We start from the raw sequence: 27,179 nt of genomic DNA, 5'->3' as shown, positions 1-27,179 counted from the left end.
CTAATTACACATTTTTAACATGCAGATCTCCTCAAGATCTGTCAATGGACCTGAAACACATAAAACATTTTCAGGTAACACCAATCGTCCCCTGTATAACCTCATAAATATATGGACCTGTCTTTCTTGGGAATCATAACAAAAAGGTTTTCCGATAATGCCAACCTTTAAGACATAAAAAGTGTTTGCTGTCTAACCTTATAACTAATAATGGATGTACATACAACATACAGTAATGTAGACAAAAAAGGTATACAAAGCTTATTGAAAAGCTAATATCTGAAAGGATATAGTGCAAGACCATGAACATCACAAGTGAACAGGAGTAGGGCTAACTGTATTCTTGATGTGAGGATCAACAATGCATGTTTCCTTGTTCACTAAAGCTTTCATAGAAGTTGCCATGATGTCTAATAACAAATAACAAAAAGTTGCATAACAAATATAAATGAAATATAATTCATGTTTTATTTCCAATAAAGTCAAAAATATGATTTGAAAACATCAATGAGCATACTACAAAAAAAGAGTCACGAGTATTGTCAAATCTTTGATCATTTTTGTACAAATTCAGACCATTATGAATATTTCAGTATCATCCATTATTGCATTCATCTTTTTAAAATACAGTAGACACTTGTGTAAATTCCTTTGACAGCATCACTGAGTAAAACACTTGATTTCTCACTCTGACATTCACTCTGTAAAAAAGTGCACATATCTGAAATTGTCATCTTGCAAAATTAACAAAACAAATAATTGTATAACAATTGTCAATAACAATAACAGGCCAAAATTAACAGCAGCTATTCCTTCTGTACACAACAAACATTCAAATAATTATTTTGTTCATTGATCAAAATGCCAAAGAACTTGAAAGCTGGCAAGAACGTATAAGATGTCAATCCCATCTTCTCATGTCATATAAGAGAGAGTGGTGAGCTAACACTGTATGTGCAACATTTTGCAGCGTCACACCTTCACATTCATTCCTCAGTATTGCTAACCTAGTGTTCCCATACAGGGCTGGAAGCTTGAAATGTGAGTTCAGACCTTGGTATTGTCCTAAATGTCCTTTATGCTGGGGGGGGCCTTGTGCACCCCCATGCTGGCAAAATCAGAGGGCACGTCGAAGAACAGCTCGTCGTCAAAGCAGAACTCGTCAGACGGCGTAGCGAGACAGGGCAACTTCAGTGCAAAACCGGTCAGCACCCCACCGACAGCGGCTGCCCCGATGGTAGAGAAGATAGCTGCCACCTGGTAGAGGACTTGCTCCTTGGCGGTGCGCCCCAGCCCAGGCCTCAGCCCTGGGATCAGCTGCTGTAGCTCTAGGAGCTTTGGGTCTCCCTCCATGGGTGCACGGTGGGTGAAGATCTGGTACATGCTGGGGCCATAGGTTTCTTCGTTGGCCATGAGGATGGCACAAATGCCGGCCGTGCAGGATATGAGGCCGGTGAGGCCGTGGAGATTGTGGATGCCACACTGGTCTTGGATCCTGAAGCGGCGGGCCAGGAACGGGGTGAGGTACCTGTATCCCATGAAGCAGGCGGTGCAGCCCATGATCCCAAGGGCGTAGGCGGCTGCGGGGGAGATCATCATGTCCACAGAGGCCCCAACAGTCACACCACCTGCCAGAGTAACATTTTGAATGTCGGCCATGGTGAGCTTGCCTCTCTTGTTGAATACGGCAGATAAGGCGAAAGCGGTCATCGTTGAGGAGCTGAGGCCTATGAAGGTGTGCAGGACGGCCCTGTGCTGGTCATCACCCTTTAAGGTCAGAGCCGAGTTGAAAGAGGGCCAGAACACCCAGAGAAACAGGGTGCCCATCAACGACAGGATGTCTGACTGGTAACTGGTAATCTCCTTGACGTGGCCGTCATTCAGGCTAGGCCGATACAGCACAAACGTGACCCCCAACCCAAAGTAACAGGCAAACAGGTGGATGAGGATGGAGCCACCTGCGTCATTGATCTTTAGGTACTTCAGCACAGCCCACTCTGTCACAGCAAAGATAGGGACCTCTAGCAGGGCCATGACCAGCAGCTGCACCGGACTGGTCTTTCCCAGCACCGCCCCGAAGGAGATGAGCACCACGGCACAGGCAAACTCAGCATTGAGCAGGTTGATGACCCCAAGGTGGATCTTTCCATCAGAGTAGAACTGGAAGTAGCCCTGCACCAAGATGGCCCACTGGATGGTAAAGGTGGCTGTTAAGAAGTTGAAGACCATCCCGCTGAAGCCATAGAGCCGCAGGAAGGCCAGCAGGCAGCCGAAGCCGACGAAGATCATCACCTGCACATCCGCGAAGAAGGGATAGTCCCGATAAAGGGAGTTGTCCATAGGGTTGGTCTCATTGTTCTGAAACTTGGCGTTGGCATTGTCGTCGTAGGTGACAAAGCCGGCAAAGAGACCAAGGAAAACCACTTCCATCAACAGTACCAGCACTGGCAAGCGCACCCTCAGGCTAGTGGAGTTATTCATGGTGGAATGAACACCTCACATAGGCCAATTACTCTAGCAGGCGCATGCTTTATAGCTCTGCTGCCAGATAAAGATTGGCATTGGGCAGAGAGCAGAAACGCACACCGTACAGCTACACAGGACTCCACATCTCTACCGCTGTACCTTGGTCCCTCAAATTACCCACAGTAAAAGTTTTACAATCCAGCACATTCTACAGTTTCACAGAACAATATGTACTGATGAAATGATTACGGATTCAGATAAAATAAATTGTTAGGTTAGTAGCCATGCAGGGTCTATTTTGAATAAATAAGGGAAATGGTTTTTCAGAAGTTTTTAAATGTTTTTTTTTTAACTTCCCGACTGTTTGTTACTGTAAGCCTCAAATTAGTTTCTATTGTACTGGAAAAAGAACTGAGCTAATGAGCTAATGCCTCAAAGGTATTATAGTATTGAACACGTTTTTCAAAACAAAAGATGCCCAAACAATTGACTTTGCATAAAGAAATAACAAATAATGTTTCAGTAATTCTATATCTTTAGAATTCCCTTTACAGATTGCAGTATAACGGCAGTAAAAGTGCAGTACCTGCAGTCGACTGTGGTATTTTGGAGGCAATAATTGCAGAATAACTGCAGTGTACTTGATGCAGTTATACTGCACTTTAACTGCAGTTACACTGGAAAATTACTGCAGTAAAAAAACTGTGTTATTTTGGACGCAGTATTTGCAGTATACTGCAGTTAAACTGCAATCTAACTGCAATCTTTTTTAGTGAAGTACAGCACAATATATTCAACAAAACATTCCAAATCAAGTGGAAAAAGGGTTCTACCTCTTCAAGAAAGCATTTATTATTGCAGTGGATGACTTCTACACCTGCATTGCTTGCTGTTTGGGGTTTTAAGCTGGGTTTCTGTACAGCACTTTGAGATATCAGCTGATGTAAGAAGGGCTATATAAATTGATTTGATTTGATGAGAATATACCTTTGCTTTAGCCCCTATCAGTGAAATTGTGCTGGGTTGGTTAGCAAGTGGTTTTACAAACTTTGATGGTTTTACAAACTTCTACAAACGTGCTGTTTCCAAGTTGTGTCCTTCATTTGTGTGAATAAATTGATATCTAGTGGGCATATATAGACATTACAGGAACTCAATCTTTACAACAGTGGTCCTGTGGCCTCATTTATAACAGTTGAGTACATTTCACGCTACATTTCTGAATGAACATTAAATGAGCAAGAATGAGCAAGAAACACATCCACTCACCTTTTATGGTGATAAAAACACCCCTTTATTTGCTGAATCATTTGGAACTCTTGGCATGTCGTGGCACGGCATACAAAAGACTAATTGTTGTTCAATAGTGTATATATTTTACTAGGTCCAATTAAATGATAGTTGCGCATGGTAATTTGTTGCATGGGAGATCTGTGGCTAAATCGAGGGCGCCTACTGCGCTTGCTAATCAGACAGCTACAACCACTGTGCCTATAGCTTCCACGACCCCGGCCACAGCAAAGTTTGATAACAGCCTATATGACATGTCAGAGCACATCCAACATTGTCTGAGAATAACAATATTGTCAGGCCAGGCCTATAGCCAATGTGCTGTTATAATACATTAAGCCTACTGCACAAACCTAATTCCTACAGAATTGTTTTTATTAGGTTAATATTACAATTTTTAAGTCATGTTTAAAATAATTCTGAGAGGTAGATCTCTGCTGGCTTTTGACTGCAAAAGTGATCTTGATGCCACAAAGGTTGGTGACCACTGGTCTAAAGTTTTCAGGGAGGTGAGCCCATTCTCCCCTCAAGTTCATAAAAAACAAAAATCTAACTTTTGATTGAAAACTGGGCTGGCACATTTTCGGGTATTTTTTGTACTATGCATGGTTTATAAATGAGGCCACAGGGGCCTTGCCTGGCCCTCCACAACTAAGTATTCAGACCCTTTACTCAGTACTTTGTTGAAGCACCTTTGGCAGTGGTTACAGCCTCAAGTGTTCTTGGGTATGACACTACAAGCTTGGCACACCTGTATTTGGGGAGTTTCTCCCATTCTTCTCTGCAGATCCCCTCAAGCTCTGTCAGGTTGGATGGGGAGTGTCGCTACACAGCTATTTTCAAGTCTCACCAGAGATGTTTGATTGGGCTCTGGCTGGGCCACTCAAGGACATTCAGAAACTTGTCCCAAAGCCACTCCTGTGTTGTCTTGGCTGTGTGCTTAGGGCCGTTGTCCTGTTGGAAGGTTAACCTTTGCCCCAGTCTGAGGTCCTGAGCGCTCTGGAGCAGGTTTTCATCAAGGATCTCTCTGTACTTTCCTCCGTTCATCTTTCCCTCGATCTTGACGAGGCTCCCAGTCCCTGCCTCTGAAAAACATCCCCACAGCATGATGCGGCCACCACCATGCTTCACCGTAGGGATGGTGTCAGGTTTCCTCCAGACGTGACGCTTGGCATTCAGGCCAAAGAGTTCAATCTGGATTTCACCAGACCAGAGAATGTTGTTTCTCATGGCGTGAGAGTCCTTTAGGTGCCTTTTGGCAAACTCCATGCGGGCTGTCATGTGCCTTTTACTGAGGAGTGGCTTCCGTCTGGCCACTTTACCATAAAGGCCTGATTTGTGGAGTGCTGCAGAGATTGTTGTCCTTCTGGAAGGTTCCCCCATCTCCACAGAGGAACTCTGGAGCTCTGTCAGAGTGACCATTGGGTTCTTGGTCACCTCCCTGACCAAGGCCTTCTCCCCCGATTGCTCAGTTTGACCGGGCGGCCAGCACTATGAAGAGTGCCTCGACACAAACCTGTCTCAGAGATCTACGAACAATTCCCTCAACCTCATGGCTTGGTTTTTACTCTGACATGCACAGTCAACTACGGGACCTTATATAGACAGGTGTGTGCCTTTCCAAATCATGTCCAATCAATAAAATTTACCACAGGTGTACTCCAATCAAGTTGTAGAAACATCTCAAGGATGATCAATGGAAACAGGATGCACCTGAGCTCAATTTCGAGTCTCATAGCAAAGGGTCTGAATACTTATGTAAATGTGATATTTCAGTTCTTTATTTTTAATACATTTGCAAACATTTCTAAAAACCTTTTTTTGCTTTGTCATTATGGGGTATTGTGTGTAGACTGATGATTGAAAAAAAAAAAACAATTTAATCAATTTTAGAATAAGGCTGTAATGTAACAAAATATGGAAAAGGTCAAGGGATCTGAATACTTTCTGAATGCACTGTATAGACATATATACTGAACAAAAATACGAACACAACATGTAAAGTGTTAGTCCCATGTTTCATGAGCTGAAATAAAAGATCCCAGAATTGTTCCACACACACAAACCCCTTATTTCTTTCAAATATTGTGCACAAATTTGTTAACATCCCTGTTAGTGAGCATTTTATCCTTTGCCAAGACAATTCATTCACCTGACAGGTGTGGCATATCAAGAAGCTGATTAAACAGCATTATCATTACACAGGTGCACCTTGTGCTGGGGACAATAAAAGGCCACTCTAAAATGTGCAGTTTTGTCACACAACAATGCCACAGATGTCTCAACTTTTGAGGGAGCATGCAATTGGCATGCTGACTGCACGAATGTTCACCAGAGCTGTTGCCAGAGAATTGAATGTTAAAATCGTTGAAATTGTTGCATGTTGCGTCAATTTTTTTCTTCAGTATATATAAAAGGTTATTTTACTTGGTTCTTTAATTCAAGGCTACCCCAGGAGTGTGAGTGGGCTGAGGTTGCACTTTACTCGCCACTGATGACTCTCCAACCACTTTGTATAGTGGTTGGAGAGTCATCAGAGTCACACAGGGTCATTCCATACTTTGAATCAGGTAGCATTCGTGTTAAAAAAGGTGACCCATTTTTCCGTGTCCAAGGGCATTGAAATATTTGATATTGACTTATACACTTTGTTCTGTTGGAATTTAGAATTCCCAAATCACTGTCTGTTTTTTTGTCTCGTGGGGAGGGGTTGGCATGTAGAAATAGGTCTACAGGCCTGTTGCTTTTTAGATCCAAATGGCTCATACGCCTCATATTTAGTTGCCTAGATTTCTCCACGACTATGAAAGCTTATTTTGAAGTGTTGCGTCATTTCCAATTGTTGAAGCAAAATAAAATATAGGATTCGCACCCCTGTAGATTATTAGATATGGGTATTATTCTGATGATGTAAGCCTATGTCTCTGATAAAGCTGTGGCTTTCCTTGATCTAACTTCATAAAAATGATTAGGCTTAGTTAGCTATTTCATTTGGGATGAAATGTAGGCTACATTGAATGTTAATTTGAAATGAGCAAGCAGTATTGAAACGAATAAATACAATAAAAAAACTACTTATGCATAATTAGCCTAAACTTGTTATCAATAGAGATCGCCAACTTGTAGTCCTAAAAACCGCAAATGATTTCTCTGGTTCGTTCAGCCATTCCTATGGGGCAAATGAATGGGGAGAAAAATATGGTTTGGGGATAATAGCTGAAAATAAGGTCTGAGGTTAACACAGGCTTAGTAGATCTTATACGTTTTGTTCTATGAGATAATATCAGTCAGTTAACATGACCTTTATGAATTAAGAAGCCTTTTATGTGCTTTAAAAAAAGTACATACATGCTTCAAAATTCACAAAAAGTTACGTTAGCTAATGAATATTATCTAAACGTATGATATCTCCTAAGCCTATGTTCACCACAGACCTTATTTTCGGAGTTTATCCCAAAACTCTCCAGAAACGACATTGATTTTCCCATAGGCTTTGTCCAGTAAACCATGGCTGAGAGCCTACAAAAATATGCCATTACTATTGCAGAGATGAAAGCCTCATGATGCTAACATTTTGGCTGTATAAGTGACATTTATCTTCAATAGACTAATATTGTAGCTAGCTATGTATGCATCCTGCATTTTAATTGGTACAATTACTCAGGCAATTGGAATAATGCTCCACATAACAGTGTTTGACTGTCGGTGTCACAGAACTAACCACTGGGCAGCGTAGCCTAGTGGTTAGAGCGTTGGACTAGTAACCCGAAAGATTGTAAGATCGAAACCCCAAGCTGACAAGGCATAAAGTCTGTCGTTCTGCCCCTGAACAATGCAGTTAACCCACTGTTCATAGGCCGTCATTGAAAATAAGAATTTCTTCTTAACTGATTTGCCTAGTTAAAAAAAGGTACGATTTAAAAATATACCCATAATGCATTGCAATGCCAACGTAGGCAAATCTGCCACTGGCTAGTTGTCAACATGGCCACCGGTGTTTGCCATCCGCTAGCATAGCTCTTCTCAATGGATGTCATTTAACTCCACGTATTTAGCAAAAAGCCATATCGAACTAGCTAAGCAAGAGAGACGCTTTAAACACCGCTTTCTTTAGTTTCTACAATACCCAGCCTGGTAAGAGACTACGAGCTAGCAGTAGCATAGTAATAGTTAACATCAGTTAGCTACAGTAACTAGATCTCTTCAGATATACTATCCTACATAGTATAGACTATTGAATGACATTCAGCTTTCTAGTTGCAGTCAGTTCGTATTTTCATTGTTTTTGAATATTGTTTATTTAACAAGGTATGGCTTTCAAAGTCTGTCAAAGGCGTCCTACCGCTTGGTAGTTAGCTAAGCTATACACGTTATTGCTTTGATGCCGGCTTGGTTGGTGATAACAGAGGAAGCTAGGACGTGATTTATGTGTAAGATTGCTAATAATTACTATCTTCAGTGTCAGTCAAAATGGCAAGCCCAAGGACCAGAAGAGTTTTGAAGGAAGTGAGAACCCAGGAGGAAAACAACGTGAGTAGCTAGTTAACGTTAACTTGCTGTTTGACCAGTAACGTTGTAGCTGGCTTAGTCACGACTTGATTGCCCAAAGGGCCAAGGCTGAACTAGCTAAGGTTTAATATGGACACTGACGTTAGGACCTTGAGGGTAAACAATCTCTGTTGAGATATTCAATGTGACAGTGTCCAGTGTCCACATCCATGTTTTCAATATCGACATCAAATAGTGAGCCAACATTTTCCCCTCTTTTCTCAGCTTTGCTTTGAGTGTGGGGGCTTCAATCCTCAGTGGGTGAGTGTGACCTATGGGATCTGGATTTGTCTGGAATGTTCTGGCAAACACAGAGGCTTGGGAGTACACCTTAGGTGAGTAACTTACAAGTTCCAAAAGGCCGATTATTCTGATTGTGTTGGTATTTATGCTCGTCTGCATGAATGTCAAACCTCTACTGTTGAATCTCTTATCCTGAATAAGTCACTGTTCAAGCCTTCAGCCATGCCCTTCTAAAATGATGATTACCAGTTCTATTCTTTAACCCACCTAGTCATCCAAATGTCTTCTTATATAAGGTCCCATGCCTAGTTAAATAAAAATAAAGTAACATTTCCTGTCAAGTCAGTTTGGAAGTATTTAACCCCTAATGTGATCTCTGTACTGTAGCTTTGTGCGCTCTGTTACCATGGACAAGTGGAAGGACATTGAGCTGGAGAAGATGAAGGCGGGAGGGAACGGAAAGTTTCGTATGTTTCTGGAACTCCAAGATGATTATGATGCCACCTGGACCATGCAGGACAAATATAACAGCAGACCTGCTGCACTTTTCAGAGACAAGGTAAGGAAGCCTCCCTTTTGAGTCATTATTTTAATGGTCATGTACATAATAAAGTTGCTGGGGACACTCCAAATCATCATTTCTGAATTTCCAATGCTAATATCAAACAGTACATCTGTAATGGTCTCACTCACTGAAATGCATGCCTCTTTATTCCATTGACAGGTTGCAACCATTGCAGAAGGGAAAGAGTGGTCTATTGAAACTTCCTCTGCCAAGGACTGGACTCCGTCTCAGGCTAAGACCGGACTTTCGTCGTCTCATCGGTAAGGGAGAAAAGAGTGTTATTTCATATATTTCATATATATTTCATATATTTCATATCCCATAATAATCTGTGATTGGTTTTCCAATGTAGCTCAGGGGGCCCTGGCCAGAACTCGGGAAACCCTTCAGACAAGGTGTTTGAGGACTGGTTGAGTGACGATGTGAACTCTTATCAGAGGTGAGACCATTGTATCCATGACTTGCTTGTCTCTGAGGCAGATGTACAGCTCCCCTCCCCCTCTCAAAACAGCCTGAATTTTTCAGGCACGGACTTTACAAGGTGTTGAAAGCGTTCCACCGGGATGCTGGCTCATGTTGACTCCATTGCTTCCCACAGTTGTGTCAAGTTGGCTGGATGCCCTTTGGGTGGTGGACCATTCTTGATACACACGGGAAACTGTTGAGCGTGAAAAACCAGGCATCTTTGCAGTTCTTGACACAAACTGGTGCGCCTGGCACCTACTACCATACCCCATTCAAAGGCACTTAAATCTTTTGTTGCCCATTCACCCTCTGAATGGCACACATACAGTCTGTCTCAATTGTCTCAAGGCTTGAAAGTCCTTCTTTACCTCACTCCTCCCTTTCATTTACACTGATTGAAGTGGATTTAACAAGTGACATCAATAAGGGATCATAGGGGTCAGTCTGTCATGGAAAGAGCAGGTGTCCTTAATGTTTTGTGTGTATACAGTGCATTTGGAAAGTATTCAGACCCTTTGACTTTTTCCACATTTTGTTACGTTACAGACTTATTCTAAAATTGATTAAATAAAAAATGTTCATCAATCTACACACAATATAATTTTTTGAATTTTTTGCTTATTTACCTGAGTGTTCAAACCCTTTGCTATAAGACCCGGAATTGAGCTTAGGTTCATCCTGTTTCCATTGATCATCCTTGAGATGTTTCTACAACTTCATTGGAGTCCACCTGTGGTAAATTCAATTGATTGGACACAATCCTGTCCCCTGGGGAAGGGATGCCTGGTTATTCTTTAAGTGCTTTCCTCACCATTTTAATAAGCATGCCCCATTCAAGAATCTAGAACCAGGAACAGATATAGCCCTTGGTTCACTCCAGACCTGACTGCCCTTGACCAGCACAAAAACATCTTGTGGCGTTCTGCATTAGCATGGAATAGCCCCCTCGATATGCAACTTTTCAGGGAAGTTAGGAACCAATATACACAGGCAGTTAGGAAAGCAAAGGCTAGCTTTTTCAAACAGAAATTTGCATCCTGTAGCACAAACTCAAAAAAGTTCTGGGACAATGTAAAGTCTATGGAGAATAAGAGCACCTCCTCCCACTGCACTGAGGCTAGGAAACACTGTCACCACTGATAAACCCACGATAATTGAGAATTTCATTAAGCATTTTTCTACGGCTGGCCATGCTTTCCACCTGGCTACTCTTACCCCGGTCAACAGCCCTGCACCCCCCACAGCAACTTCCCAAGCCTCCCCCATTTCTCCTTCACCCAAATCCAGATAGCTGATGTTCGGAAAGAGCTGCAAAATCTGGACCCCTACAAATCAGCTGGGCTAGACAATCTCGACCCTCTCTTTCTAAAATTATCCGCCGCAATTGTTGCAACCCCTATTTCTAGCCTGTTCAACCTCTTTCGTATCGTCTGAGATCCCCAAAGATTGGAAGCTGCCGTGGTCACCCCCCTCTTCAGAGGGGGAGACACCCTAGACTCAAACTGTTACAGACCTATATCTATCCTACCCTGCCTTTCTAAGGTCTTCGAAAGCCAAGTTAACAAACAGATCACCGACCATTTCAAATCCCGCCGTACCTTCTCCGCTATGCAATCTGGTTTCCGAGCTGGTCATGGGTGTACCTCAGCCACGCTCAAGGTCCTAAACGACATTATAACCGCCATCGATAAAAGACAATGCTGTGCAGCTGTATTCATCGACCTGGCCAAGGCTTTCGACTCTGTCCATCACCATATTCTTATCGGCAGACTCAACAGCCTTGGTTTCTCAAATGACTGCCTCGCCTGGTTCACCAACTACTTCTCAGACAGAGTTCAGTGTGTCAAACCGGAGGGTCTGTTGTCCGGACCTCTGGCAGTCTCTATGGGGGTGCCACAGGGTTCAATTCTCGGGCAGACTCTATTCTCCATACATCAATGATGTCGCTCTTGCTGCTGCTGATTCTCTGATCCACCTCTACGCAGACGACACCATTTTGTATACTTCTGGCCCTTCTTTGGACACTGTGTTAACCTCCAGACGAGCTTCAGTGCCATACAACACTCCTTCCGTGGCCTCCAACTGCTTTTAAATGCAAGTAAAAGTAAATGCATGCTCTTCAACCGATCGCTGCCTGCACCTGCCCGCCCGTCTAGCATCACTACTCTGGACGGTTCTGACTTAGAATATGTGGACAACTACAAGTACCTAGGTGTCTGCTATGACGGTAAACTCTCCTTCCAGACTCACATTAAGCATCTCCAATCCAAAATAAAATCTAGAATCGGCATCCAATTTCGCAACTAAGCAGCCTTCACTCATGCTGCCAAACATACCCTCGTAAAACTGACTATCCTACTGATCCTTGACTTCGGCGATGTCATTTACAAAATAGCCTCTAACACTCTACTCAGCAAATTGGATGCAGTCCATCACAGTGCCATCCGTTTTGTCACCCCATATACTACCCACCACTGCGACCTGTATGCTCTCGTTGGCTGGCCCTCACTTCATCTTCATCGCCAAACCCACTGGCTCCAGGTCATCTATAAGTCTTTGCTAGGTCAAGCACCGCCTTAACTCAGCTCACTGGTCACCATAGCAGCACTCACCCGTAGCACACGCTCCAGCAGGTATATTTCACTGGTCACCCCTAAAGCCAATTCCTCCTTTGGCCGCCTTTCCTTCCAGTTCTATGCTGCCAATGACTGGAACGAACTTCAAAAATAACTGAAGCTGGAGACTCATATCTCCCTCACTAACTTTAAGCATCAGCTGTCAGAGCGGCTTACAGATCATTGCACCTGTACATAGCCCATCTGTAAATAGCCCATCCAACTACCTCATCCCCATATTGTTATTATAATTTTTTTGCTCCTTTGCACCCCAGTATCTCTACTTACACATTCATCTTCTGCACATCTATCACTCCAGTGTTTAATTGCTAAATTGTAATTATTTCACCACTATGGCCTATTTATTGCCTTACCTCCCGAATCATACTTCATTTGCACACACTGCTTATAGACTTTTCTATTGTGTTATTGACTGTTCGTTTGTTTATTCCTTGTGTAACTCTGTTTGTGTCGCACTGCTTTGCTTTATCTTGGCCAGGTCGCAGTTGTAAATGATAATTTGTTCTCAACTAGCCTACCTGGTTAAATAAAGGTAAAATGTAAAAAAAATGGAAAGGCGTACACCTGTCTATACAAGGTCCCATAGTTGACAGTGCATGTCAGAGTAAATGCAATGAGGTCGAAGGAATTGTCCCTAGAGCTCCTAGACAGGATTGTGTCGAGGCGACCAAGAACTCGATGGTCACTCCGACAGAGCTCCAGAGTTCCTCTGTGGAGATGGGAGAACCTTCCAGAACGACAACCATCTCTGCACCACTCTACCAATCAGGCCTTTGTGGTAGAGTGTGCCAGACAGAAGCCACTCCTCAGTAAAAGGCACATGACAGCCGCTTGGAATTTGCTTAAATGAACCTAAAGGGCTCTCGGGTCTGAGGAAATCAAGATTGAACTCTTTGGCCTGAATGCCAAGCGTCTCGTCTGGAGGAAACCAGGCACCGCTCATCACCTGGACAATTCCATCCCTACGGTGAAGCATGATGGTGGCAGCATCATCCTGTGGGGATGTTTTTCAGCAGCAGGGACTGGGAGACTAGTCAGGATCAAGGGAAAGATGAACAGAGCAAAGTACAGAGAGATCCTTGATGAAAACATGCTCTGGAGTGCTCAGGACTGGGGCGAAGTTCACCTTCCAACAGGACAACGACCCTAAGCACACAGCCAAGACAACACAGGAGTGGCTTCTGGACAAGTCTCTGAATGTTCTTGAGTGGCCCAGCCAGAGCCCAGACTTGAACCCGATCGAACATCTCTGGAGAGACTTGAAAATAGCTGTGCAGCGACACTCCCCATCCAGCCTGATAGAGATTGAGAGGATCTGCAGAGAAGAATGGGAGAAACTCGATAAATACATTTTTATTTCTTTCTTTCTTTCTTTATTTCATCTTTATTTAACCAGGTAAGCTAGTTGAGAACAAGTTCTCATTTACAACTGCGACCTGGCCAAGATAAAGCAAAGCAGTGCGACACAAACAACAACACAGAGTTACACATGGAATAAACAAGCGTACAGTCAATAACACAATAGAAAAAAATAGTCTATATACAGTGTGTGCAAATGGCGTGAGGAGGTAAGGCAATAAATAGGCCATAGTAGCGAAGTAATTACAATTTAGCAAATTAGCACTGGCGTGATAGATGAGCAGATTGTGATGTGCAAATAGAAATACTGGTGTGCAAAGAGCAGAAAAGTAAATAAAAACAATATGGGGATGAGGTAGGTAGATTGGGTGGGCTATTTACAGATGGGCTGTGTACAGCTGCAGCGATCGGTTAGCTGCTCAGATAGCTGATGTTTTAAAGTTAGTGAGGGAAATATAAGCCTCCAGCTTCAGTGATTTTTTTTTTTACAATTTGTTCCAGTCATTGGCAGCAGAGAACTGGAAAAAAAGGCGGCCAAAGGAGGTGTTAGCTTTGGGGATGACCAGTGAGATATACCTGCTGGAGCGCATGCTACGGGTGGGTGTTGTTATCGTGAGCTGAGATAAGGCAGAGCTTTACCTAGCATAGACTTATAGATGACCTGGAGCCAGTGGGTCTGGCGACGAGTATGAAGCGAGGGCCAGCCGACTAAAGCATACAGGTCACAGTGGTGGGTGGTATAAGGGGCTCTGGTGACAAAACGGATGGCACTGTGATAGACTGCATCCAGTTTTCTGAGTAGAGTATTGGAAGATATTTTGTAAATGACATAGTCGAGGATTGGTAGGATAGTCAGTTTTACGAGGGTATGTTTGGCGGCGTCAGTGAAGGAGGCTTTGTTGCGAAATAGGAAGCCGATTCTAGATTTAATTTTGGATTGGAGATGTTTAATATGAGTCTGGAGGGAGAGTTTACAGTGCCAAGCTTGTATTGTCATACCCAAGAAGACTCGAGGCTGTAATTGCTGCCAAAGGTGCTTCAACAAAGTACTTAGTAAAGGGTCTGAATACTTGTGTAAATGTCATATTTCAGGTTTTTATTTGTAATAATTTTTCCAAACACTTTAAAAACCTGTTTTTGCTTTGTCATTATGGGGTATTGTGTGTAGGTTGGTGAGGGGGGGAAACTATGTAATCCATTTTAGAGTAACAAAATGTGGAAAAAGTCAAGGATTCTGAATTGTTTCCGAATGCACTGTTAACATATTGTACCCATAAAGCACAGTCTACATCCAAAAGTAAGATGCCACAGAGCACATTTTACTATTGTTTAAAGATAACTTGAATCTGCTTTTCTCTTTATATATATTCTTAACCATAATTTTAACTAACAACTTTCAAGACTTTATCTGTAAATGCTCAACCAAAATATAGCACAGGGTCTTAATCCAAAAGTAAGATACCACAAAGTACACATTTGTACTTTTGCTTTAAGATCAATTTCATCCATATTTGTCTTTTTTTTTCTTTCCCGCTGGGACCACCCATATGCGTACGCGTGATTGTAAGTCACGTTACATAAAAGCATTTCCTAAATGTAATTTATTATATATTATGTTTTTGCTCACCTTTTATGAAGACTTATAATTTATGCAAACATACCATTTCCCCTGTAGTGGTGGCGGTTATAGTGGGAATCAGGAGAACCGCTATGTTGGCTTTGGGAATACACCGACCCCAGAGAAGAAGGAGGATGATGTCCTGAACAACGCTCTATCTTCCATTTACTCGGTACGGCAGTAATATGGCACAGCATCTGGGAATCTGCATAGCCCTGAAGTAAAGGGGGGTTCCCAAATGGCACCCTATTCCCTATATTTGGGACATAGACTTGGAGTTTAAGGTATCTGTCATGGTGACTCGTGTGTCTATTTGGGACGCGGAGTTTAAGATATCTGCTGTGGTGAATCATGTGTGACATGTTTTGTTTGATAGGGCTGGAGCAATTTCACAATCGGAGCAAGCAAAATTGCAGCAGTCGCCAAAGATAATGTAAGTATCTCCAAGGAAAGCTGTTATCCTGTCACAGAACTTAATTTCACTGTTTATTAATAACTTTTTTCCCATCTTTTCACTGGAACAGACTGCAAAACTTGCAACCTCAGCAACTCTAAAGGTATGACTTTCTTTTATTAAACAGTTAATTAGTACCCTATTGATTAGCACCATCAAGTTTTTTAAACCTTTAGTTACTATTAAGATATCGTTAAGATTTGTTTTACTAGCATCATTTTGCAACTTACTGTACTGCTCTAAAAACGTGTATTTAGATTAGACTATTTATATGAATGTGTAGATACAAACTCTTAAGGTCTGAGTTGCCATTTAACAAAGTTGATAAAGATGTGATTGTGTGAATCCCTTTTTGATGAAAAAGCAAACCATTATTATGCTCATGCTCGCATGACACAAGTAATAAATAGGTTTCAAAGTTTATTCGCCACATGCACAGGATACAATAGGTGTAAAGCAGTACAGTGAAATTCTTACCTTCAGAGCTCTTTCCAGCAATGCAGTGATAATAATAATAACTACGATGAGAGTTAAAAAAAACACGAGAACGCAAGAGTATGTTTAGGTCAGTGCCAGTACCTTTATTCAATGTGCAGGTTTACTGGAGTGGTTGAGGTGGGTTTATGCATAAATAAATAAACTATTTCTTGACCTGCATTGTTGATTTTAAGGGCTTGTAAGTAAGCATTTCACAGTAAGGTCTACACCTGTTGTTTTCGGGGCATGTGACAAATAAAATGTAATTTGATTTAGTATGATGCACAGTACCAGCCAAAAGTTTGGACACGTGCTCATTCAAAGGTTTTTCTTTTATTCTTACTATTTTCAAATTTGTAGAGTTATAGTGAAGACATCAAAACTATGAAATAACACATGGAATCATGTAGTAACCCAAAATGTTAAACAAATGAAAATATATTTTAGATTCTTCAAAGTAGCCACCCTTTGCCTTGATGACAGCTTTGCACACTCTTGGCATTCTCTCAACCAGCTTCACCTGGAATGCTTTTCCAACAGTCTTGAAGGAGTTCAGCACTTTTTGGCTGCTTTTCCTTCACTCTGCAGTCCAACTCATCCAAAACCATCTCAATTGGATTGAGGTCGGGTGATTGTGGAGGCCAGGTCATCTGATGCAGAACTCCATCACTCTCCTTTTTGGTCAAATAGGCCTTACACAGCCTGGACGAGTGTTGGGTCATTGTCCTGTTGAAAAACAAATGATAGTCCCACATTGGCACAAACCAGATGGAATGGGTATCGCTGCAGAATGTTGTGGTCGCCATGCTGGTTAAGTGTTCCTTGAATTCTAAATAAATCACTGACAGTGTCACCAGCAAAGCACCATCACACCACCACCTCCATGCTTCACGGTGGGAACCACACATGCGCAGATCATCCGTTCACCTATGCTGCGTCTCACAAAGACATGGCGGTTGGGAGCAAAAATGTCACATTTGGACTCAACAGATTTCCACTGGTCTAATGTCCATTGCTCATGTTTCTTGGCCCAAGCAAGTCTCTTCTTCTTATTGGTGTTCTTTAGTAGTGGTTTCTTTGCAGCAATTCGGCCATGAAGGCCTGATTCACGCTGTCTCTGAACAGTTGATGTTGAGATGAGTCTGTTACTTGAACTCTGAAGCATTTATTTGGGCTGTAATTTCTGAGGCTGGTAACTCTAATAAACGTATCCTCTGTGGCAGAGGTAACTCTGGGTTTTTCTTTCCTGTGGCGATCCTCATGAGAGTCAGTTTCATCATAGCGCTTGATGGTTTTTGCGACTGCACGTTTTTGCGACTGAAATTTTCCGCATTGACTGACCTTGATGTCTTAAAGTTATGATGGACTGTCGTTTCTCTTTGCTTATTAAAGCTGTTCTTTCCTGCATTCCAGGTGAATACCTCATGAAGCTGGTTGAGAGAATGCAAAGAGTATGCAAAGCTGTCATCAAGGCAAAGGGTGGCTAGTTTTGAAGAATCTGAAATATAAAATATATTTTGATTTTAATACTTTTTTGGGGGGGTTACTACATGATTCCATATGTGCTATTTCATAGTTTTGATGTCTTCACTATTATTCTACAATGTAGAAAATGGTACACATAAAGAACCCTGGAATGAGTAGGTGTGTCAACTTTTGACTGGTACTGTATATGTAAACAGGGCTGAAAAGTGACTGGTAGCAGAAATATATACACACTGAGTTTACAAAACATTAGGTACACCTTCCTAATATTGAGTTGGACTTCGAAAGCGTTCCACAGGTATGCTGGCCCATACTGACTTCAATGCTTCCCACAGTTGTGTCAAGTTGCCTGGATGTCCTTTGGGTGGTGGACCATTCTTGATACACACGGGAAACGGTTGAGCGTGAAAAACACAGCTGCGTTGCAGTTCTTGTCACAAACCGTTGCGCCTGGCACCAACTGCCATACCCCGTTCAAAGGCACTTATTAAAGGCCCTCTGAATGGCACACATACACAATCTATGTCTCAAGGCTCTGTAACCTGTTTCCTCCCCTTCATCTAGCTACACTGATTTGAAGTGGATTTAACAAGTGACATCAAATAAGGGATCATAGCTTTCACCTGGTCAGTCTGTAATTGAAGGAGCAATTTGTATACTCAGTATAAATACTTATGGTAATATACTAATGGTAAAATATACTGTACATGTAAACAAGAGTAATAGTGACCAGTAGCAGGACAAATATGTAAATCGCGATCAATAATCAATGGACGGCAGCGTAATGGAGTAATAAATCTAATCCAGTAATAATTTTAGCAGTTGTCTGAGTGGGTAGAGACCCGTGGATGGGCATATAGTCAGTGTGGATAGTCATGATGATCTGCTAAAGATATATAGTTCTAGCCCCCACTCTCAGGAAATACCAAGCTAGGGTCATTTTTTTGAGTAAGACATTTTAATGTATTGGTTAAGAGGTTCAACCTCCTAATTCCATATGATGTACCCACAGAAAAATAGTTATTCCAGATATAACTTAATTCTATGGATGCACCACTGTATGTGATTCTCTCTGCAGCAGAAACAGCAGTGCAAATGTTTAGCCTTTAGAGCTCATGGAACATAGATTTTCTTCCACAGGTTTCCCTTTTTATTTTTGCTCATAAATGAACTGGACATAAATAACTGACCTTATTCTGTGAACATTACTGTAGTTTGAACTGTTTGTCGCTTCTTTAACATCCTTGCTTTCTCTGGACGTAGTTTAGGGGCTATAAGCCGCCCCCAGAGCCGGTAAAATCAATAACAAATGCATGCTCTTTGTCCATATACCTGCATCTCCCATTTTACTCATTGTTTTCATGAATGTATTCATTCCCACCCTAAGCTTGTCGGCTGGTCATCGGTGTCCTATTTGAAAATGACCAGACCCACCACTGCAAAATGGTGGATAAGTACAGTTAGCCTAACCAGTAGTGTTACTTTGAGCTTTTCTTGGCTGCAGACAGAAAAACATCTATTTTGAAGTTGATGGATAATCTTAATGTCAAGGGTTGTAGTAGTTTTTAAAATGATTAATTAATATGAAGTTCTTGGTCACTTTCACTTTAGTGGCTCATTAAGACAATGGTTGAGAAACCATTCAAGGAGTGTGAACATTCCTGGCATAATAATAAACGTATTTTGTACTCACCAACCATAGGGTTATTTATCCCTGCATGACCGTTCCATTGCTCAGTTCCCTTTGAGGGTCAGCCGTCTGTTCGCTGTGCTGACTGTGCTTGTTTAATGTCCTAGTGAATGGAATGATAGTTCCCTCGCCTGCCTCAGCTGCCTGCTACTCCGAAATTCAGTCAGTGTCTTGTGTCTTGTCGTGAATGTCGAACTGTTCTGTTTAATTCACACATCTTCTCCCTGTCACTCCCAACTAGGCCACAGAGTTAGGACAGACATTAAATGAGAATGTTATCAAACCTACCCACGAAAAGGTAACACTGTTTAAAGTTAGTTAATAGGCTAATATGCTTCATAAAACCATCTTTACATTTGAATTGCATTGTCTCCTTTGGAATGTGTCTGCTCTAGTGACTGACTATAATGTGCATGTGTAATAGCTAATTGCTTGATGTAGAAAAATTCCACATAGATTTGAAAACACACATTTTAAGAAACTATCTTGACTGAGACTTACAGAAATCACCTACTGTCTCATAAGTAGGCTAATCACCACATTTATTGTCCTCTCAGTAAAAAATATCTAAGACTAATCACTTTGCGCACAATAAAATGTGCAACTGTTCACAATCAGAAATACTGCCTGAGCTAGCCTGTGTGGTGATGTCCTGATTTACACACCCACCTCTTGATGCTGTAAGTTGTCTCCATTTCCATTAACGGTGATTTGGCTTGTCCAGGTAAAAGATGGAAAGTTGCTAGATGAAATGTCCGTTGGCATTGCTGGGCTGGCATCCAAGGTAGGAGAAGGCAGACCTCTGCCACACTGCAAACCTACAACCAGTCTCCCGAGCAAGGGTCGTGGGAAGCTATGCATTCATTAGGAATTAGCCTAAGTTTAGCAAGGCAAAATACGTTGGTGCTGTCATCGCACTGCTTACTCTGAAAAGGAGACTGGTTTGGGTGTGTTGATGTACATTTTGAAGATATTCATGCAATTTTTATCTCCCTTTTCTCTTGCTGCTATTGTTATTCTGGTGGTGAGTACTGTGTAGATTGAATTGTACTTATATTAACTTGTACAACCTTATACAACCTTTACTTTGGTCAATGAACTATTGTGAATCTGATAAACATGATTGTAAACTTGTTTTGGTGAGTGTTGTAGACTTTTTTTTTTAATCAACATTTCATGTCTATTGATGTTTTCTCAATTTTGTTTGACATGTGTTCCCTCTTCTCAGGTTCAGGATGCTGGTGCAAAAGGCTGGAAAGATATGACTGACTTCTTTGCTGGAAAGCCAGAGGACGGGTAAATCCAAATTATTAAATGAATCTGGAATTTGGCATAGTGATGTGTCAGTTGAGGGTCTTTATTTCTGAGATGACCGTCTACCCTCTTTGTGACGAACCCTCTCCCACAGGTCAGAAGGAGAGAGCTACCAGAACATGGACGCCACTGAAGGTTACCAGTTCAACTCCTCAGGCCCAGAACTAGGCCAGGCCCCTGCGCAGGACTTCTGGACGTCCTTTGGCAGCACCAGCTCCTCCAAGCCCAAGAAGTCCCCAAGCAGCGACAGTTGGACCAATGTCGACAACTCTGCCGCCGAGAAGAAGAGCTCCGACAACTGGGGCTCGAAGGCGGCATCCAACAACAAACACAGCACTGGAGACAGCTGGGAAGCCTGGGACAACAACTGGGACAACGCTGCTGGCGGAGAGGCCAAGGGCAAGAAAAGCCCCACAGCCGCCCCCGCCAAACCTGCTGAGGAAACCTGGGACAATGCAGACTGGTAGAGGCCTCACTCACAATCCTCCCCAGCTCTATTTCACCCTTTTCCTCTACCTTCACCGCCTTCTCTCTTTCCTTCCTTCTCACAGGCACTTTTAAAGTTGCACAGTTCTGTCTCTAACCTGGGTTGAGTTCAATGCCAGTTCAGTATGTATTTATCACTCAATAAGAACTAATTGAAATGGAATTGAGCTCAACGCACACTGAGTATTCCTGAATATTTACACATTTTAAAGGAAGGTTGCAGTCTATTTAATTTTGCTGGATGTGTATACATTTCTTTAATTCATTACAGGAGTTCAATCTAAATGTAAGCAGAGTCATAATCATCTTATGTCACATTTAAAGTTGTCTCCATATTAGAAGGCAAGGTGCCATCTTGGTTTTATGAGTCTATAGTCTGACATTTTAATACATCATCCTCAACTAAAGATGGCAGCAGTCACCTACTCAACCAGAGTTTTTAGAGTGAGAGGAGCCCGCTCTGTCAGTGGTTATCCCTTGAGAAACGGGGATTTCAACTTTCTGAGTTTCCACACTCAATTTATGCATAATGAAATTGACAAGGAGCTGAAATCCAGTTTAGTGTGCTGTCGTGTAAAGCCAGCATCCCTTGCACCCCAACAGTGCGGTCTGTGTTGACTAAAACTTAAGGTCAAAATGTTCTGTTGTGTGTCAATTTACGACTGCAGCTAACCTTGGTATGATGATGCTTAACATTGTGCAATGGCGTTATATGTATAAAATGTAGCTGCTGGATTCATGTGATGCAAGTACAGTGTTTTACCAATATATTTTTTTCTTTCCATTCTCAGCCGTCTGCATTGAAACCTGAAGAGAAAGCTCTTATGAGTCGGTACGACTTGGTTATTTTGATGAGGAACAGGTGATACGTACATTTAGGTTTTAATACAACCTAGTCTAAAAAGCGGTTGACAGTGTAAAAGTACTATTCCACCACCCAATCAGTGGTTGTCGATCGCATGGCATTAATCTCAGCAGCTAACTGTAAATGATAAATGTGTTAATTGAATGTGGTAAGCTGTACAATTATTGTGTGTGTTGAGAACTGGACACTTTTGTTTTTGGAGTAGGGACTGTAACTCTGATTTATGGTTCATTGCATGTAATACTGCCGAACCTGTGGGACCACCACAGCAACCTTCTGTGACCTCAGCAACCTTCTGTGACCTCTGGGATCTAGTATATTGTAGTTGTCTATTGTCCTCAACACACACACCAACAAAAAAAAGCTTTCTCATTAAGCTTCATTAAGCTGATCTTTTCAGTCTCCATGTCTGTGTTAAGTGTTGCATCTAAGTTTTCATTACTTTTCATGTTAAAACAGACAATGGGCAAAGAACACGTCTCAGGCCAGTCATGTAAGAATCTTTGATACGAATTTCAGTTTGATACGGACGGTTACTTCTCAAGGAGTGAGGTTGAATACTGCCAATTTTGAAAGAGCTTTTCGCTGGACTTCTAAGATGAGTCCGATGTTTTACATTGACGTGCAAACTTCAGCCATGTAATCCCTTGCCCCTGTTGTTCGATTTGACATGTTTTTGTGTTTGTATGCAGGGGTTAAATGGGCATTTCTGTGTCCTCTGAATTGCTGGCTTTTCCATAGTCATTTTTCACAGATTAGCCTAGTTCCTACTGTTTACTATCTCCCCTTGTAATGTCTCCCGTTGGAACTCTCAATTTCACCCTTGGATCTATGTGAGAGAGTGTGGCGTTGCCTAGATAATTTTTTGCCTACTATTTCTTAATTGCACCAGATTGTTGGCATTTCCTTCCACTGGCTGTTTTTCTGGTGGAACCACAGCAATACGGGCTGATGTGGCGTGGCTTGCATTGTCTTGTGTGAACGAAAAGTGCTTCTGCTAAATGAGAAACAAAGACGTGTCTGAGTTGTTTTCTACACGCCAGGATAACTGTAATGACTAACTGCAACGCTTGTGTAGTAGTGCATGTTCTGCGGTATTGCGCTCTCCCCACCCTCTATTTTAATGTTGTGTTACAAGCCTTAAAGAGCTGTCCTCATAGTCTATCTATTGATAAACCGGTGTCAGTTTGGTTTTAAGTGTGTGTGTTTGGGTGTGTGTTTTCCGTTATTAGATGGACAGCATGTATGATACAATATGAACGTAAAACGAGGAGCTGCTGTTTACAGTTTGCCTCCATATTTCTGATGCTTTATGACTTTTCTTGTACAATATTAAGTTTTATGACTAATCACACAGCCTGGATGGTGAACCAGCCTGATGGTGAACGTAGCGATCGAGCTATCTCCACCAAACTAATATACACATTCTTACAGTCCCAATTTTCTTTATTTAAAAAAATATATTATTCATCAATGAATTCCAGTGTTTTAATCTAAAGGATGTTAAATGTTAGATATTATGTTTTATAGATATACAAGTCTCACAGTAGATCATTAGGTATAAATGTGTTATGTAACACTTGCAAATTAAAGAATCTTCTCTTATTTTTTTACCATTGATGGTAATTAAGACTTTTCAGCAGTGCGGTTTAGTGAAATATAGGCCTAACGCAGAAAAGTACAGTAAACCATGTGCTTTTATGTCCATTCATGTTTTGACTGCCACATTGGAGATTGCCACCCACAATCTTTGTAGATATCATTGTTCAGTCAACAAATACTATTTTTTGATATTATACAGAGTTGCCTAATGTAACTATGGTTTGGAAATAAAGGGTAATTCTTTTTTTTTTTTTTTTTAAACATAGTATTTCTAAGTACAGTGGGCGTTGGTGAGTTCTAACTTATCTAAACAAGCATTCAATATTGGTGATTGATTAAAGGGAATTTCCTCCAATGCTCTTGAATCTCATGTGAACCATAATTACTTTAGGCTTGTCCCTTATAGTACTGTAATATGTATAATGTGTAAAATTTCCGGTTATGGGTGTATGTACAGTGCCTTCAGTATGTATGTATTCATACCCCTTGACTTTTTCCACATTTTGTCTTACAGCCTGAATTGAAAATGGATGAAATAGCTTTTTCTCTCTCACCCATCTACACACAATACCCCATAATGACCAATTGAAAACATGTTTTTAGAATTTTTTTCAAATGTATTGAAAATGAAATTCAGAAACACACTACGTGACCAAAAGTATGTGGACACCTGCTCGTCAAACATCTCATTCCAAAATCATGGGCATTAATATGGAGTTGGTCCCCTGTTGCTGCTATAACATCCTCCACACTTCTGGGATGGCTTTCCACTAGATGTTGGAACATTGCTGTGGGGATTTACATCCATTCAGCCACAAGAGCATTAGTGAGGTTGGGCACTGATGTTGGTTGATTAGGCCTGGCTCGCAGTCAGCGTTCCAATTCATCCCAAAGGTGTTTGATGGGGTTGAGGTCAGGGCTCTGTGCAGGCCAGTCAAGTTCTTCCACACCAATCTCGACAAACCATTTCTGTATTGACCTCGCTTTGTGCACGAGGGCGTTGTAATGCTGAAACAGGAAAGGGCCTTCCAAAACTGTTGCCACGAAGTTGGAAGCACAGAATAGTCGAGAATGTCATTGTATACTGAAGCATTACGATCTCCCTTCCCTGGAACTAAGAGGCCTAGCCTGAACCATAAAAAAACAGCCCCAGACCATTATTCCTCCTCAAACAAACTATACAGTTGGCGCTATGCATTGGGGCAGATAGTGTTCTCCTGTCATCCGCCAAACCCAGATTCGTTCCTTGGACTACCAGATGGTAAAGCGTGATTCGTCACTGCTGAAAACGCCTTTCCACAGACGATTATTATGAGGTCCCATTCTGTGAGCTTGTGTGGCCTACCACTTCACGGCTGAGCCGTTTTTGCTCCTAGACGTTTCCACTTCACAATAACAGCACTTACAGTTGACCGGGGCAGCTCTAGCAGGGTATAAAATTTGATGAACTGACTTGTGGCATCCTATGACAATGCCACGTTGAAAGTCACTGAGCTGTTCAGTAAGGCCAATGTTTTGTCTATGGAGATTGCATGGCTGTGTTAAATTTTACACTTCAACAACCGGTGTGGCTAAAATAGCTGAATCCACTAATTTGAATGGGGTGTCCACATACTTTTTTGTATATATAGTACATGTAATTTCCATAAGTATTCACACCCCTGAGTCAATACTTTGTAAAAGCAACTTTGGCAGTGATTACATCTGTGAGTCTTTCTCGGTAATTCTATAATCTTTGCACACTTGGAGTGTTCAGAATTTGCTCATTATTCTTTTCAAAATTCTTCAAGCTCTGTCAATTTGGTTGTTGATCATTGATAGACAACCATTTTCAGGTATTGCCATACGTTTTCAAGTAGATTTAAGTCAAAACTGTAACTCGGCCATATTCAGTGTCTTCTTGTTAAGCAACTGTTTTGTGTTATTGTCCTGCTGAAAGGGGAATTAATCTCCCAGTGTCTGTTGGGAAGCAGACTGATCCAGGTTTTCCTCACCAAACCCTCACCACTTAACAATAACAAGCATACCCATAACATGATGCAGCCACCACTATGCTTGAAAATATGGAGAGGTACTCTGTTGTATTGGATTTGCCCCAAACACAACAAAAGTTCATTGCTTTTCCACATTTTTTGCTGTATTAGTTTAGTGCCTTGTTGAAAACAGGATGCATGTTTTAGAATATTTTTATTCTGTACAAGCTTCCTTTTCACTCTGAATTAGGTTAATATTGTGGAGTAACTACGAAGTTGTTGATCCATCCTCAGTTTTCTCCCATCACAGCTCTAAACTCTTAACATATATTTTTTTATGTACTTTTTACCCCTTTTTCTCACCAATTTCGTGATATCCAATTGTTAGTCTTGTCCCATCGCTGGAACTCCCGTATGGACTCGGAAGAGGCGAAGGTCGAGAGCCATGCGTCCTCCAAAACACAACCCCGCCAAGCCGCACTGCTTCTTGACACACTGCTCGCCTTACCCAGATGCCAACCGCACCATTGTGTCGGAGGAAACACCGTACACCAGGCGACCGTGTCAGTGTGCATGCGCCCGGCCCACCACAGGAGTCACTACAGCACAATGGGACAAGGATATCCCGGCCGGCCAAACCCGATTGACGCTGGGCCAATTGTGTGCCGCCTCATGGGTGTTCCGGTCGCGGCCGGCTGTAACACAGCCTGTTATCGAACTCCGATCTGTAGTGACGCCGCTAGTACTGAAATGCAGTGCCTTAGACCGCTGTGTCACTTGGGAGGCCTCTGTAACTGTTTTAAAATCACCATTGGCCTCATGGGGAAATCCCTGAGTAGTTTCCTTCCTCTCTGGCAACTGAGTTAGGAAGTATGCCTGTGTCTTTGTAATGACTGGTTGTATAGATACACCATCCAAAGTGTAATTAATAACTTCACCATGCTCAAAGGGATATTCAATGTCTGCTTTTATTTATTTTTTACACACATCTACCAATAGCTGCCTTTTGCGAGGCAACCTCCCTGGTCTTTGTGGTTGAATTTGTTTGAAATTCAGTGCTTGACAGAGATGAGGTAGTCATGAAAAAATTATGTTAAACACTATTATTCCACACAGAGTGAGTCCATGCAACTTGTGTGACTTGTTAAGCACATTTTTACTCCTGAACTTATTTAGGCTTGCCATAACAAAGGGGTTGAATACTTATTGACTCAAGATACTTCAGCCTTTTAATTTGTAATTTAAAAAAAATCTAAAAACCTAATTCCACTTTGACATATGAGGTATTGTATCTAGGCCAGTGACACATCGCTATTGTATCCATTTTAAATCCAGGCTGTAAAACAACAATGTGGATAAAGTAAAGGGCTGTGAATACCTTCTGAAGGCACTGTATGTGCACTACCTGTTGTCTGAATTGAAAATAAAAACGTACATGTATGTAGTAAATGCTGTTTTTAGATTTTTTTCCGCCCTCTTTCCTTGGTAGATATCATATTTTTTGAATATGGTGTCATGAGATCAATTATACCATGTACATGTCACATTACGATATGTATTAAATGTTAATTAATGTATGCATTGCCCTGCACATGCACTGATTAAAATCAAAATGTTGAATTTATGTGAAAGACAGGATTCTT

The 27,179-nt window shown here is 41.7% G+C and overlaps 1 protein-coding gene and 1 pseudogene across 8 annotated transcripts; one reads left to right on the top strand and one right to left on the bottom strand.

Moving 5' to 3' along the window:
• Nucleotides 1-445: 445 nt before the first annotated feature.
• Nucleotides 446-2,526, bottom strand: LOC106565508 (ammonium transporter Rh type B pseudogene; annotated as a pseudogene).
• A 5,081-nt stretch (nucleotides 2,527-7,607) lies between these two features.
• LOC106565400 (ADP-ribosylation factor GTPase-activating protein 1) lies at nucleotides 7,608-26,985 on the top strand. Of its 8 annotated transcripts, XM_014132472.3 has the most exons (14): nucleotides 7,608-7,890; nucleotides 8,216-8,286; nucleotides 8,530-8,639; nucleotides 8,935-9,106; nucleotides 9,272-9,372; nucleotides 9,465-9,551; nucleotides 15,248-15,362; nucleotides 15,567-15,623; nucleotides 15,715-15,747; nucleotides 18,870-18,899; nucleotides 19,538-19,594; nucleotides 20,021-20,080; nucleotides 20,525-20,592; nucleotides 20,705-26,985. In XM_014132472.3, exons 2-14 carry the CDS (start codon nucleotides 8,227-8,229, stop codon nucleotides 21,075-21,077), a joined length of 1,323 nt encoding a protein of 440 aa, XP_013987947.1. In that variant the 5' UTR covers nucleotides 7,608-7,890; nucleotides 8,216-8,226; the 3' UTR covers nucleotides 21,078-26,985. The 8 variants fall into 8 exon arrangements, with proteins under 8 accessions (XP_013987947.1, XP_013987949.1, XP_013987950.1 ...); XM_014132474.3 differs by lacking the exon at nucleotides 18,870-18,899; XM_014132475.3 differs by lacking the exon at nucleotides 20,021-20,080 and having other exon boundaries at nucleotides 20,531-20,592.
• The last annotated feature ends 194 nt before the right edge of the window (nucleotides 26,986-27,179 follow it).

Source organism: Salmo salar, chromosome 12 (assembly GCF_965601325.2).
Source record: "Salmo salar chromosome 12, fSalSal1, whole genome shotgun sequence".
NCBI lineage: Eukaryota > Metazoa > Chordata > Actinopteri > Salmoniformes > Salmonidae > Salmo > Salmo salar.
This window is presented reverse-complemented; position numbering and strand designations above follow the sequence as displayed.

Bases quoted from the DNA above. Each gene is read 5' to 3' on its own strand.
- LOC106565400 (XM_014132472.3), top strand. From the start codon at position 8,227: ATGGCAAGCCCAAGGACCAGAAGAGTTTTGAAGGAAGTGAGAACCCAG. The intron at 8,640-8,934 runs GTGAGTAACTTA...TCTGTACTGTAG, and splicing joins GGCTTGGGAGTACACCTTAG to CTTTGTGCGCTCTGTTACCA. The intron at 15,748-18,869 runs GTATGACTTTCT...CTCTGGACGTAG, and splicing joins CAACCTCAGCAACTCTAAAG to TTTAGGGGCTATAAGCCGCC.